This window comes from Pseudorasbora parva, chromosome 19 (assembly GCF_024679245.1).
Source record: "Pseudorasbora parva isolate DD20220531a chromosome 19, ASM2467924v1, whole genome shotgun sequence".
NCBI classification, from domain to species: Eukaryota; Metazoa; Chordata; class Actinopteri; order Cypriniformes; family Gobionidae; genus Pseudorasbora; species Pseudorasbora parva.
Genome location: NC_090190.1, coordinates 6191817 through 6205580, shown reverse-complemented (window position 1 = coordinate 6205580; position 13764 = coordinate 6191817). Strand labels below are relative to the sequence as shown.

The following is a 13764-nucleotide window of genomic DNA, read 5'->3' as shown; positions in this document are numbered from 1 at the left end:
AGCCAGTGGGGTTAATTCTTGTGTTAGGCAACATGTTTGAGCTTCCTCAAGAGCCAATGATTGATTGATTGATTGATTGATTGATTGATTGATTGATTGATTGATTGATTGATTGATTGATTGATTGATTGATTGATTGATTGATTGATTGATTGATTGAGCTTTATTATTGTGTTACACAACATGTTTGAGCTTCCTCAAGAACCAAAGATTGATTGATTGATTGAACTTTATTATTGTGTTATGCATCATGTTTGAGCTTTTGTAAGAACCAATTAGGTTCATTCTTGTGTTACGCAGCACAAGCTTCCACAAGCAGGTTAGGTTGAGCATAGGCCTATCTTAATAGTTTTTTTTTTTTTTGGGGGGGGGGGGGGGGGGGGGGTTACAAAGTGTTCCCATATTGACTGTTTCAATTACAATGGCGATTCATATGTAAACTATGCCTAAACTAACACAAGCTTCAAGATGCAACTTCTTTATCAAAATATATTTTCAAAAGTGACCCTGCTGTATTAAAACTGCTGCTTTTTCTATACAGTATAATAAGCCCCTTTCACACTGCACGTCGGACCCGCAATATTCCCGGAACATTGCCGGGTCGCCTTCTGTGTGAAAGCAACCACGTCCCGGAATTGATTACCGAATTGAACCCGGGTAGGGGACCTAGTAACATTGTGGGATTCAACCCGGGGCGAGTGCTGTGTGAACAAAAGCCAAAACTAATGCCGCAATGTGTACGTAGTTATCGTGCGACTCCTAGAGCTTGTTTTTTCGATAATACAACCCTGCAGTGCCAGAAGAGCTAGTCGTGTTTTAAACGCAGAGAGTGTTCGTATACAAAAGAAACTAAAGTTAAACAAGCAGAAATGTGCGCAAACTGGACACAAGTCGAGACCACGGAGCTCCTTACTATCCGCGCCGAAGCGGAGATCGCTCGTCATTATACGTCACATCAGGATGTCATGTGTCAACTCGATCCGGGACCGTTACGGGTTGTGTGTGCACATATTACGGTATTTTGCTGGCAGTGTGAATGGACCAAATCTAGCGGCCCGGGAACAAATGCCGGGTCGCATTATCTGTGTATTTGTCGGAATCGCAGTGTGAAAGGGGCTATACAGAGGACATTTTACCCCTCACAGCCTTTTTAAATTACTTAATTTTTAATTAAAACTTTCTTCTTGTTTATTTTCACACACATTGTGTTGCATTTATTTGTGTATAATTATAATATTATTTTCAATAATGTTAATCATCATATACTTTGGATCCATGACACATAAAATAATATAAATACAATATAAACTTAAATAATAACATGTCTCATGAATATGATGCTTATTTAAAAAATAATAAAATAATACAATACATAATACAATGGCGATCGCAGCTCTCAGTTTCTTGGTTGTTTTGATCATTTCTTTTGTATGATTGGTTTAGTTACAAATTTGCATGGAAATAATAAATCTGTTTGGTTTGTCTGCCATCTCTTTCTCACCAGCGTAATCATCATGAGGTCTGATACAATCTCGTGAACTGAGAAAGTTTAAAGGTTCTGCCTTAGTTCAAGGAGCCAGAAAATTGATGTCAAACTTTGAATGTGTAGCGAGATTCAAAATGATGATAAAAGAAAGAATAAACAGAAAGATGTAAGGAAAAAGTACCAATCCTGCTGTGATGTTCATGAAGCTATAATAGTGATTTTAACAACCTTTTAATCCACATTATTAAATCATGACACCGGGTAGTATAAGAATGATTGATTACCTTAAATTGCATTGCATGTTTTCCTAAATGTTATGTTTAAATATGCAAATATTATCTAATTAAATAGGCACTCATTTGCATAGATTTCTAGACCAAAAATCTAAACATTGGATAAAGCCTGTTTTTGACACATTGGAGTCAAAGAGGGGATTTGGGACATCTTTTTTTTTATCACTCCATAAATAAGAAAATGATGTCAACAGACAGAAAAAAATAATAAATAAATACAAAACCCTCAGAAATATAAAACTTTCTAAATATATATATATATATATATATATATATATATATATATATATATATATATATATATATATATATATATATATATATATATATATATATATATATATATATATATATAAAAACTGTAAAGTGTTTACTGGAGATTTCTGAGCAGGAGAAAAAACTTATTTTGAGAAAACGGCCTTTAAAGATATGTACTGTAATTGAAATCTACAGATGATAATAGAGGAAGTGTTATAAAAGATACACTTGTAAGTGTGTTTGGAGTGTTTTCTTTCACTAGTCTGAAAAATGTTCTCAAATTGGACAGATGGAGGGAAAAAAAAACGGTGTTTTTGTCCGCAGTGTCTCGCCTTTAGAGTGACTTAATATTATATCCTTTTAGTGATAAATTCAAAAATGTTTTACAAAAATGAGTTGAGTTTGTAGATGTTTTGGTAGTTTGGTAGTTTTGGTAGTTTGACACTGCACATATGTCTTGTCTTGTCTTCAAAGCTTTATTTCATATATTTGCTAAAACAATGCACTCTTACACTCTTACATGAACCAAACACTCTCTACTTCTGATCCACCTCCTTACCCATCTGTGCATAAATTCACACTCACACACTCACACTCAGACAGGAAAAGATTTGATAAGCATGAAGCAGCATATTTATGACACATTAAAACTTTCAAAGGATGACATCTCTATGGCGCAGAAGGACTAAACGTGCCCTGTTCAGAAGTATGATATTAAATGATTTAATGTCTGAGGTGTGCCGATCCACATATTTGGATATTTGGAACAAAGTTTGAATCAACGCTTATCTTTCAATTTGAATATCCCTCTTGAAATAATTTATGCTTTTTTACGTTTCCAACTTTTTGTAATGTTGCTGTTTGAGCATGAAATAGGTCTGCAAAACTTTAACGCACAGTCAATTCAAAAGGAGTTGGGAATGAACATGTCACAATATGGAGAGATAGGGTTATGGGTAGAGTTAGGGTGTGGTTCGGGGGGGGGGGGGGGCTATGCTGGAGGTAATGGCTCTTCAGTGAGTAGCCTCTCTAAAAAGGACACTTCTGAAACACGCTGACTGACCAATCCAGGGTATTCTCACAAAAATGCGTATAAATAGTACAAGTGTGCAATGTCGTGGAATGTATACGCCAAAACTCATTTTGGCGTGTCTATGGCACGCTGTTTTTCGCGTGCATATGATACGCATTTTATGGCATATTATACATACAAACCCCCCATCCCACCACCCTAAACCTACCCAAGAGCGTGTCATATATACGCCCCACCACCCTAAACCTACCCAAGAGCATGTCATATATACGCCCCACCACCCTAAACCTACCCAAGAGCGTGTCATATATACGCCCCACCACCCTAAACCTACCCAAGAGCGTATCATATATATGCCCCACCACCCTAAACCTACCCAAGAGCGTGTCATATATACGGCATAAAGTGCGTATCATATGCACGCGAAAAACAGCGTATCATATGCACGCCAAAATGAGTTTTGGCGTATACATTCCACGACATTGCACACTCGTACTATTTATACGCGTTTATGTGTTATCGGGTTGGACCAATCACAACACACTGGTGACCCACCTGACCAATCAGAGCACACTGTGCTTTTCAGAAGGAGGGGCTTTATGGAGACGGGAAATAAAACAGAGTGTTACTGACAGACTGGGAAGAGAGGATATGCAACAATGTCAAGTATGTGAAAAATCAAGCATGAAAACCTATTCTACTAGACCCTAAAAAAAAATACACGACTTTGAAAAAGGTCGTAATAGGTCCCCTTTAATCATAACAATAATTCCCCCTGTTATGAATTGTTATCCTCTTTATTCATTCAAGAGATGCTTTTCAAAGTACAGGCCGACCTCAGTTAAAGGTTAAACTCAGCAGGAAACACAAAAGACAAGACGTCCTTATTTTTCCCTCACAGCAGCTATCAGAGCGGAACACCAGCCTGCTGGTGAGATGAGAGCAGGCCAGCATCCAGTGTGTTATCATGAGATCATCATACCTGTTCCCACTTAACAATGACATTTCCATTAGGATTGCGTATTTTTCTGCAGCACAAAATCATAGCGGCCCGAGGAGATGTTCTGTATCTCAGTGAGGTGGCAGCATATTACAAAACATTGTGTTATGGACCTCTCAGTGGTAGATAATGTGATGATCGTTGATGTCTATTATTTCATCTGATTCTAATCCATTTGGATTTGTTGTCATATACTCCATCCATGATATAATTCCTTTCTGGAGCCTTAAGAATGAGAAATCAAGAGTTTAGTCTCCATAACAAACCATTTGTGACAATTAGGCCGAGTGCTCGTCAACATGTCTAATGCATGCTCAGGCAAACTTGGCATGTACGTTACAATTTGTCACAATGCCACCTTCAGTCCCTGAGGCACTGAGCAAATGAGATGCAGCCATGCAGGCCGTGTTGCGTTTGAAGATCCTCAGCAACCCAAAATTATTTCTCTTCACTCCATAAACTGCTCATCATGTATGGGAAATTATAGATAAAGATAGAGTCATTATCTTTTTTTATTATCAATGGTGTGACGTAATGGCATTGTCACTTCTCTTCCTGAGCATTAAAAACTGAGCTTTGTTTTTACATTTAAACCAAAAATATATATATTTTTAAAGAATTTTGTAACCCTTTACAATAAGGTTATATTTCTTAACATTAGTTGTGTCATGACAACTCCCTAAGTTTTTGGCATAAGACTGTTAATATGTTTGGTCTTGGCAAACTAGATCTGCTGCACTGCTGCACTGCTTTTCATTATTGCTGCTGTTTTTGACTTTTGCTGCTGTTGACTTTTACTGCTGCTGTTGTTATTGCTGCTGCTGCTGCTGCTGTTGACTATTGCTGCTGCTGTTGACTATTACTGCTGCTGTTGACTATTACTGCTGCTGTTGTTATTGCTGCTGCTGCTGTTGACTATTACTGCTGCTGTTGTTATTGCTGCTGCTGCTGTTGACTATTACTGCTGCTGTTGTTATTGCTGCTGCTGTTGTTATTGCTGCTGCTGTTGACTATTACTGCTGCTGTTGACTATTACTGCTGCTGTTGTTATTGCTGCTGCTGTTGTTATTGCTGCTGCTGTTGACTATTACTGCTGCTGTTGACTATTACTGCTGCTGTTGACTATTACTGCTGCTGTTGTTATTGCTGCTGCTGTTGTTATTGCTGCTGCTGCTGCTGTTGACTATTACTGCTGCTGTTGTTATTGCTGCTGCTGCTGTTGACTATTACTGCTGCTGTTGACTATTACTGCTGCTGTTGACTATTACTGCTGCTGTTGTTATTGCTGCTGCTGTTGACTATTACTGCTGCTGTTGACTATTACTGCTGCTGTTGTTATTGCTGCTGCTGTTGACTATTACTGCTGCTGTTGTTATTGCTGCTGCTATTGACTATTACTGCTGCTGTTGTTATTGCTGCTGCTGTTGTTATTGCTGCTGCTGCTGCTGTTGACTATTACTGCTGCTGTTGTTATTGCTGCTGCTGTTGTTATTGCTGCTGCTGCTGTTGACTATTACTGTTGCTGTTGACTATTACTGCTGCTGTTGACTATTACTGCTGCTGTTGACTATTACTGCTGCTGTTGACTATTACTGCTGCTGTTGTTATTGCTGCTGCTGTTGACTATTACTGCTGCTGTTGACTATTACTGCTGCTGTTGTTATTGCTGCTGCTGCTGCTGCTGTTGACTATTACTGCTGCTGCTGTTGTTATTGCTGCTGCTGCTGTTGACTATTACTGCTGCTGTTGACTATTAATGCTGCTGCTGTTGACTATTACTGCTGCTGTTGACTATTACTGCTGCTGTTGACTATTACTGCTGCTGTTGTTATTGCTGCTGCTGTTGACTATTACTGCTGCTGTTGACTATTACTGCTGCTGTTGACTGTTACTGCTGCTGCTGTTGTTATTGCTGCTGCTGCTGCTGTTGACTATTACTACTGCTGTTGTTATTGCTGCTGCTGCTGGTTGACTATTACTGCTGCTGCTGTTGTTATTGCTGCTGCTGCTGTTGACTATTACTGCTGCTGTTGTTATTGCTGCTGCTGTTGACTATTACTGCTGCTGTTGACTATTACTGCTGCTGTTGTTATTGCTGCTGCTGCTGTTGACTATTACTGCTGCTGTTGACTATTGCTGCTGCTGTTGTTATTGCTGCTGCTGCTGTTGACTATTACTGCTGCTGTTGACTATTACTGCTGCTGTTGTTATTGCTGCTGCTGCTGCTGCTGCTGTTGACTATTACTGCTGCTGTTGACTATTACTGCTGCTGTTGTTATTGCTGCTGCTGCTGTTGTTATTGCTGCTGCTGCTGTTGACTATTACTGCTGCTGTTGTTATTGCTGCTGCTGCTGTTGACTAGTACTGCTGCTGTTGTTATTGCTGATGCTGCTGTTGACTATTACTGCTGCTATTGACTATTACTGCTGCTGTTGTTATTGCTGCTGCTGCTGTTGACTATTACTACTACTGTTGTTATTGCTGCTGCTGCTGTTGACTATTACTGCTGCTGCTGTTGTTATTGCTGCTGCTGCTGTTAACTATTACTGCTGTTGTTGACTATTACTGCTGCTGTTGTTATTGCTGCTGCTGCTGCTGTTGACTATTACTGCTGCTGTTGTTATTGCTGCTGCTGATGTTGACTATTACTGCTGTCGTTGACTATTACTGCTGCTGTTGTTATTGCTGCTGCTGCTGTTGACTATTACTGCTGCTGCTGTTGACTATTACTGCTGCTGTTGACTATTACTATTACTGTTGCTGTTGACTATTACTGCTGCTGTTGACTATTGCTGCTGCTGCTGTTGACTATTACTGCTGCTGTTGACTATTACTGCTGCTGTTGACTATTGCTGCTGCTGCTGTTGACTATTACTGCTGCTGTTGACTATTACTGCTGCTGCTGTTGTTATTGCTGCTGCTGATGTTATTGCTGCTGCTGCTGTTGACTATTACTGCTGCTGTTAACTATTACTGCTGCTGCTGTTGTTATTGCTGCTGCTGATGTTATTGCTGCTGCTGCTGTTGACTATTACTGCTGCTGTTATCTATTACTGCTGCTGTTGACTATTGCTGCTGCTGCTGTTGACTATTACTGCTGCTGTTGACTATTACTGCTGCTGCTGTTGTTATTGCTGCTGCTGATGTTATTGCTGCTGCTGTTGACTATTACTGCTGCTGTTGACTATTACTGCTGCTGTTGTTATTGGTGCTGCAGCTGTTGACTATTATTGCTGCTGTTGTTGCTGTTGATTATTGCTGCTGTTATTGCTGCGGCTGGTGGTTATTGCTGCTGCTGCTGTTTATGTTATTTCTGCTGCAGCTGTTGATTGGTGTTGCTGGTGTTGATTATTGCTGCTGCGGTTATTGTTGACGCTGCTGATGTTATTGCTGTTGCAGCTGTTGATTGGGTGTTGCTGGTGTTGATTATTGCTACTGCTGTTATTATTGTCGCTGCCGATGTTATTGCTGTGGCTGTTGATTATTGCTGCTGTTGTTGATTATTGTTGCTGCTGTTATTACTGCTGTTATTGCTGCTGTCACTGTCAACCCCACTCATATTTTTTTGTTAAATCGTACATATTTTACGAGTTCCCCAATTCGAATGAATTCATACAAACTGAATAACCTCCCTCTAACCCCGTCCCTAAACCTACCTGTTACTAGGGTTTAGACAAATCTTATCAAATTAGCCATATCATAAAATATCTATGAATTGGTCGTGAGATAGTGTTGGCTGCACTATACAATATTGCATTCATGAATAACCCTTGGTAGATCTATACAAGTGGACCTGGGGGAGAAAAGCACATTAAACTGTTGTAGCAAACTCTGACCAAGCTTGAGCAGCAAGCTCATTAGCTAATGATGCAACAGGAACCAATCAACTGTCCCCTGAGAACCATTGCTAGCAGATTGAGTTAAGGACCTATCAGCCTGCACCATCTAGAGTTTCATGACTGAACTTTGTATTTAACAACATTATTTAAAATGAAATAACAATGAATATATATATATTTATCAATCTTGGTTAATATTAATTTAAAAAATAATGCATTATTAAAATCAAAAGTTGTATTTGTTAATATTATTTATTTAATAATTGCTCACATGAACTAACAATGAATATTTTTTATTAACTAATGTTAATAAATATGAATAAATACATGTATTGCTCATTGTTATTTAATAAATCAACTAATAGGGCCTTAAGTGTTACCAACATGTTTTGAAGTTTAATGTAAAAGTGAAGATTAAAATGTTAATATTAAAATTAATTAAAATGTTGATCACTTTTTAATAATATATAAATAAAAAGTATATAAAAAGTATATAATATAAAAAGTTTAGTGAATATATATTACAAACTTTGACATTACTCCTCTCATTACTCTTATTTTAGCCATAAGAAAGCCCTAATATTTAAGGATATACATATAAGGGTATAAGTTATTCAAGTACCAAGACAAAAAATATATTTTTTTGGTTTCTCAATAAAACTTATATTTTGTCCCTCACCTAAAGAGAATTTGAAGTTTCAACAAATCAGTAACTTATGAGGTGTTCTGCATTGTTTAAATTTTTTTATTGAGTTCTGCAATCTCTGTAGAATCTCTGTGGAAAAACTTTTAATTGAAATATGTCTCTGCAGAGAAATGAATGTTCCAGACTTGTGATTTACATAAAACACACCTTTGCTGATTGACTGATTTGTGTATTTATTTCATGGCAGTAGCCTTCCACTTTCAGCAATCCTATATAAAATATGAAATTATTAAGCCCCAAATTCAGTTGTGCTGCTGTGCAACCTGCTAAACCTGCTTTTTAGTATAAAACTATTAACCTCTGCAGACTTCAGCACAGGACATGCAGACTCTGCAAAATAGGTGAGATTGTAATCTAATTCACAACAAGCCTGTCATTTCTAGAAATTGTTATAGGAGGAAAAGCAGCAGCGTATCAAAAATGTATTCCAAATTATCCCGGTATTTTCTTTAGAGTCTCTAAACTCAAGGATATTGCATATTGGGTCTTCACAGCATCAGGTAGATTTAGATCATTTCCCCCTTAGTATATATAACTACAATGTCTTATTCAGGTTAGGCAAAACAACACTTTCTAAAATGCAATAGAAAAGAACAGTGAAATATCATCCTTTTCATGCCAACTTTAAATATTGAGCTGCAGAAATGCTTGTGTAAATGTAAATGTGTGTGTCTTCAACAATGTGAAAACTGTGCGTAAATGGTCTTTTATGAAGTGCCATACCGAAGGAATTTCTTGAGAGTTCCTGTAGCAGAGGCAGAGAGCATTACATTGCATGAATACAGAACTCCACCTTGTGGCTGTTTTAGCCAACACTAATCTGAAGCCATGGACTGAGTTACGGCATGGGTCTGTGGAAAATAAGCTTCCAGATTTGTTCATGATAAATTCATCTTTATTGAGCTTGACGTAAAATGACATTTTCTGTGTGACAGATGGACTAGGCAACATTATGTCTAGACTCTTTCTGTCCAAACAAGTTAACTACATGATAGATAAATACACTAGGGGGCGCTATATAGACTTTCAAACAAAAGTTCACATAATAATTTAGGATTAAGAACAAATAATTATATTGGACATTTATACTATTATACATTTATTTCAGTATATTATTCAGAATTATTTTTATTAAGTTTATCTCTAATACACTGTCAAAAAAGGTACAGTGCTGTCACTGGGGCGGTAGTATATTTTAGTACCTTTTCGGTTTTGTACCTTAGGATACCGCCCCAATGACAGCAATGTACCTTTTTTCTGACAGTGTATGTGATAATACCGCGTTTTGGAAATCAGGATGTACAGGTGATTATGATTAATATGCGAGTGATGATGTGTTATTTATGGTAATTGTGACAGATCAAACAACAACATGGATTGAGTATTGTCTTTAATAGTCCTACATGAAAAATGATTAATGCAGATGAAGGACTCATAAATGCTTGTTTATTCGGGATTGGTTACAAAGGCATGAGACACAGCAGGATTTGAATTAAACTTGATATCAAATGTAGGTATATATTGTATATTAAATTAATATAAAACACCCGGGCATTTCTTTAAGGCAAAGTGCATGGTGTTTTGCACAAAGAAGAACCTGCCATTTTTTAACCCAAAAGACAGCGACTATTTTCATTTTTCATTCTTACCTTGTCAGGTTATGTGTCAGTTATTCTTTATCACTAAAACAGTGTTAGACTTATTATTGTATTTAATAATACAAATAATAAAAAATTGTACATTCTTCTTTTATTAAAAAAACATTAGGCATAAAAATACATGACAATATTAAACAAACTTTCATTTTAAAAACAAACAATCAATATTCATACACGGAGTGAGATGTGTGTGAACTGCTGCCTTCAACTTCAAATACTGTAAAATCAGTGCAAACATCTTCAGTAAAACAGTGAGAATGACTTCATGAACAATTATTTGGCCGGTCTCTCCCCTGGTGGCTGAGCCTTTACGCGTCTTAAGTACTGTTTAGAAACTTTTATTGACTTTTTTGAGGAACTCTTTTTGCGTTTGCTCCCTGAAAGCAACAAAACACAAGTTAGACACTGAAAATAATGCTGTCATGTTGTCTTGATAATGAATTTCTCATATTAATTGCACACAAACATACCATTTTGAACACAAACGTCCATGCAGCTTTGTTTGGAGATGAAGTTATTGCTGCTTCCTCCGCATCCCGTGTATGTGAACTCCTCGCATGTTTTTGTAGCAGCGTGTAGTAATACCTTGCTATGAAGCTGAGCAAATTCCTTTATCCAAAATGCCATGGCAAATCACAGGGATCGCTGAAACATAAAACACAGCAGAAATGTTTAACTTTCAATCTTCGCATTTTCTAGGGACCTCAAAAGTTTTCTAGGTGAAGTAGGTAAGCCAGACAAGAGACAGGAAACCATTTAGACATGAAGGTCATTAAACAAGCTTGTGTGCTGATGATTTGAAGAAGAAAAAAACTGGAACAAAAATCTCTTAATGTGTTTCAATTAAGACGGTTAGGGTCGCAACAAGTACACAGCCTTCAATGTTCAGTCCTATGTTCACTCATCAATTTTATTAAATGCCATTGACATTTCCTCACTAAATGATTATCAAGGTCCAATGCTTTACTGCTGCTTTTTTTCTGAAGATGGCAAAACCCACATTCTTGCTTTTTAATAAATGTTTTAATCTGCATTTTTAAACATTTGATCTGATCTGCTACTATTATACTTTTTAAAAATGCTACAGCTAGTGTCTCGACTTACTTTTAGAAGGATTGCAATATTCCATACATCCCTGAAAGTTTTCAAACTGGTTTTCATTGCCTTGGCAACCACCATAAGTGAAGGGTCACACTGCATGGAGGACATGTTGAAGAAATAACGCTTGAAGAGGCCTCGGCAGGGCCCCTCTTTCATTGGAAAACGGCAGATCTGGGGATTTCTGTGGTGTGCAAAACAAAGATGTTAAAGTGAGCGTTTGAACAAATTACTGAAGTGTGAACTTATGATAATTTTAAACCATAACTGCCCCAGACCTCTCATTAAGAAGCCATTTTTAGATGCCATGGGCCAGATTGACTAAACAGGGCAAATTAGCGTGAGAGCACAGTTCCATAAAAGCGCAGAAGAGACTGGAAAGTTCTGCTTGTGATCTACTGGCGATGCGCAAATTAAAGAACACAGACACAGGCGGATCATTTTCCATGACCAACGCTATCTACCCAGAGCAGTGCAAGTTAGCGTCTGATTTAAGACGGGTGGTAAATAATGGCTCAAATAAGAATAAATTGATGAGCGCAAATCTTAGTAAATCACCTTGCATGATTCATTTAAAAACTCTCCTCCCATAAATTTTGCATCTGGAAGCTCCTACAAATGCATATGCAATGAGACCAGTCGTTAAAAACAACCCTGTCCACACCTTTTCACCACTTATTTTTTACTGTGTGTCTTCAGTCAATCCTGACAGTAGTTTTTTAAAGCCAAAAGAGGGTTTGCACTGATGCAAGCTGTTAGTAGGCTACAATAAGGCTAAAAGGCGCATTCGACTTTATTCTCTTTTAACCACTAGATGGCACTTGTGGAAATTTGGCTGATCCATGGCACAAGTGTGGGCCGCAACGCAAAGTTTATTCTGCCCTAATTTGATCAAATATTTGATGTTTTTTTTAAATGTAGATTTATGTTAGCAAATGAATTTTGTGACAAAGGTTGCGTTTGCAGTTTTGCTGGATTGGCACTGTAGGCTATATACATGGGTTGTTTCAACTTACAGTTGGGTCAAATATGGACAAACCCAGCCGTTGGGTTACATTTTTAACCAACAGCTGGGTTTGTCCATATTTGACCCCAACTGTTAGTTGAAACAACCCATGTATATAGCCTACAGTGCCAATCTCCCTGCATACTCTGAACCACAAACATATGAAACATCAATATAGACATCAGCAACAAGAATCAGATCAAGTATTTCTTACCCAGATCCTCATACAAAGAACAATCATACAAAAATGTGTCTTATCTTCTATCACAAAATACTTTTTAAATGTACATTAATTAGCCTACAAATTCTCTCATAACCAGATTTGATGCTTGATTTGAATGGTAAATATCATACAATAAGATGGGTTTTCACCTTTATATATTGGCTATAGATATTCACCACATTTATAATAATGAAAACCCATCATTTTAAAAAATATATTATATCCATCTTATCATATAATTAAATATATTTAATGTACTACTGTTAAACTATTCAGTTGTTGTGAAATTTCATTTAATGCTTTCAAAAGTGTTACTTTTTAAATTACTTATTTTAATACATATTTTAATGACAGTAGCCTATATTTTTTTTGAACAAAAATCTATTTATGTATCAAGTAAAAGGCCCACCTTGCCACTTATAATACGTTTAAACAAAACAAAAACTCATTTATGATCTTTTTGTTATTAAAAAAATCTGCAATCCTGTTTTTCTGCAATCACACTATGGGAGAAGTGAAAAGACCTTTTTCGTCAGCCCCGTTACCCTAAATCTGGCCCATGTGTAGCCTATTGTTTACATTGCATTTGCGTATATTTATAATGAACGTACTTGGTATCCTGAAGCATGTTTCTGACATTCCATAAATGACTTGAAGTTGTTTGCGTTTCCTCCACAGCCGCTATAGCTGAATTCTTCACACTGTTGTGTGATTGTATTGTAGTAGTAACGCTGGATGTCGTCATTGCATGTTCCTTCTTCAATTTGCAGCAGACAAACTTCTGTGAGGGAGTAAATTACACAGTAAAGAATTAATGAACCTCAAGCTCAAGTGCAACTTTTAAGTGACAAGTTCCAACAACAGAATGCCTCTGTTTCGACACTTTACTATCCATTAAAGGAGCACACTGTTATCGTTACCTTTGGTTTGTAGTCCGACGGCGTTTGCAGCAGGGCAACAATAAGAAAAAGACCTCCAAGCAAATCACACGCCATTCTGATAGATCGTGGATTCCAAGACCGCGTGTATCGTCTGATAATACTAACTGTTATGTTACTCAACTGAAAAGTTACTAACTGAGTTCCCAATCGTTGGCTTATAAAAGGAGAGTTTGTCAGGGGTGGAATTGGAAGGGGCGGCTACACTTAGTCATTTCCATGACAA

The 13764-nt window shown here is 37.3% G+C and overlaps 1 protein-coding gene across 1 annotated transcript; it reads right to left on the bottom strand.

Moving 5' to 3' along the window:
- Positions 1 to 9988: 9988 nt before the first annotated feature.
- tfpi2 (tissue factor pathway inhibitor 2) lies at positions 9989 to 13750 on the bottom strand. Its single transcript, XM_067425313.1, is given in 9 exon segments — positions 9989 to 10650; positions 10744 to 10865; positions 10867 to 10918; positions 11378 to 11461; positions 11464 to 11545; positions 12193 to 12206; positions 13208 to 13381; positions 13521 to 13547; positions 13550 to 13750. Coding segments are annotated over 9 exon segments (705 nt in total). The 5' UTR covers positions 13596 to 13750; the 3' UTR covers positions 9989 to 10546.
- Positions 13751 to 13764: the final 14 nt, after the last annotated feature.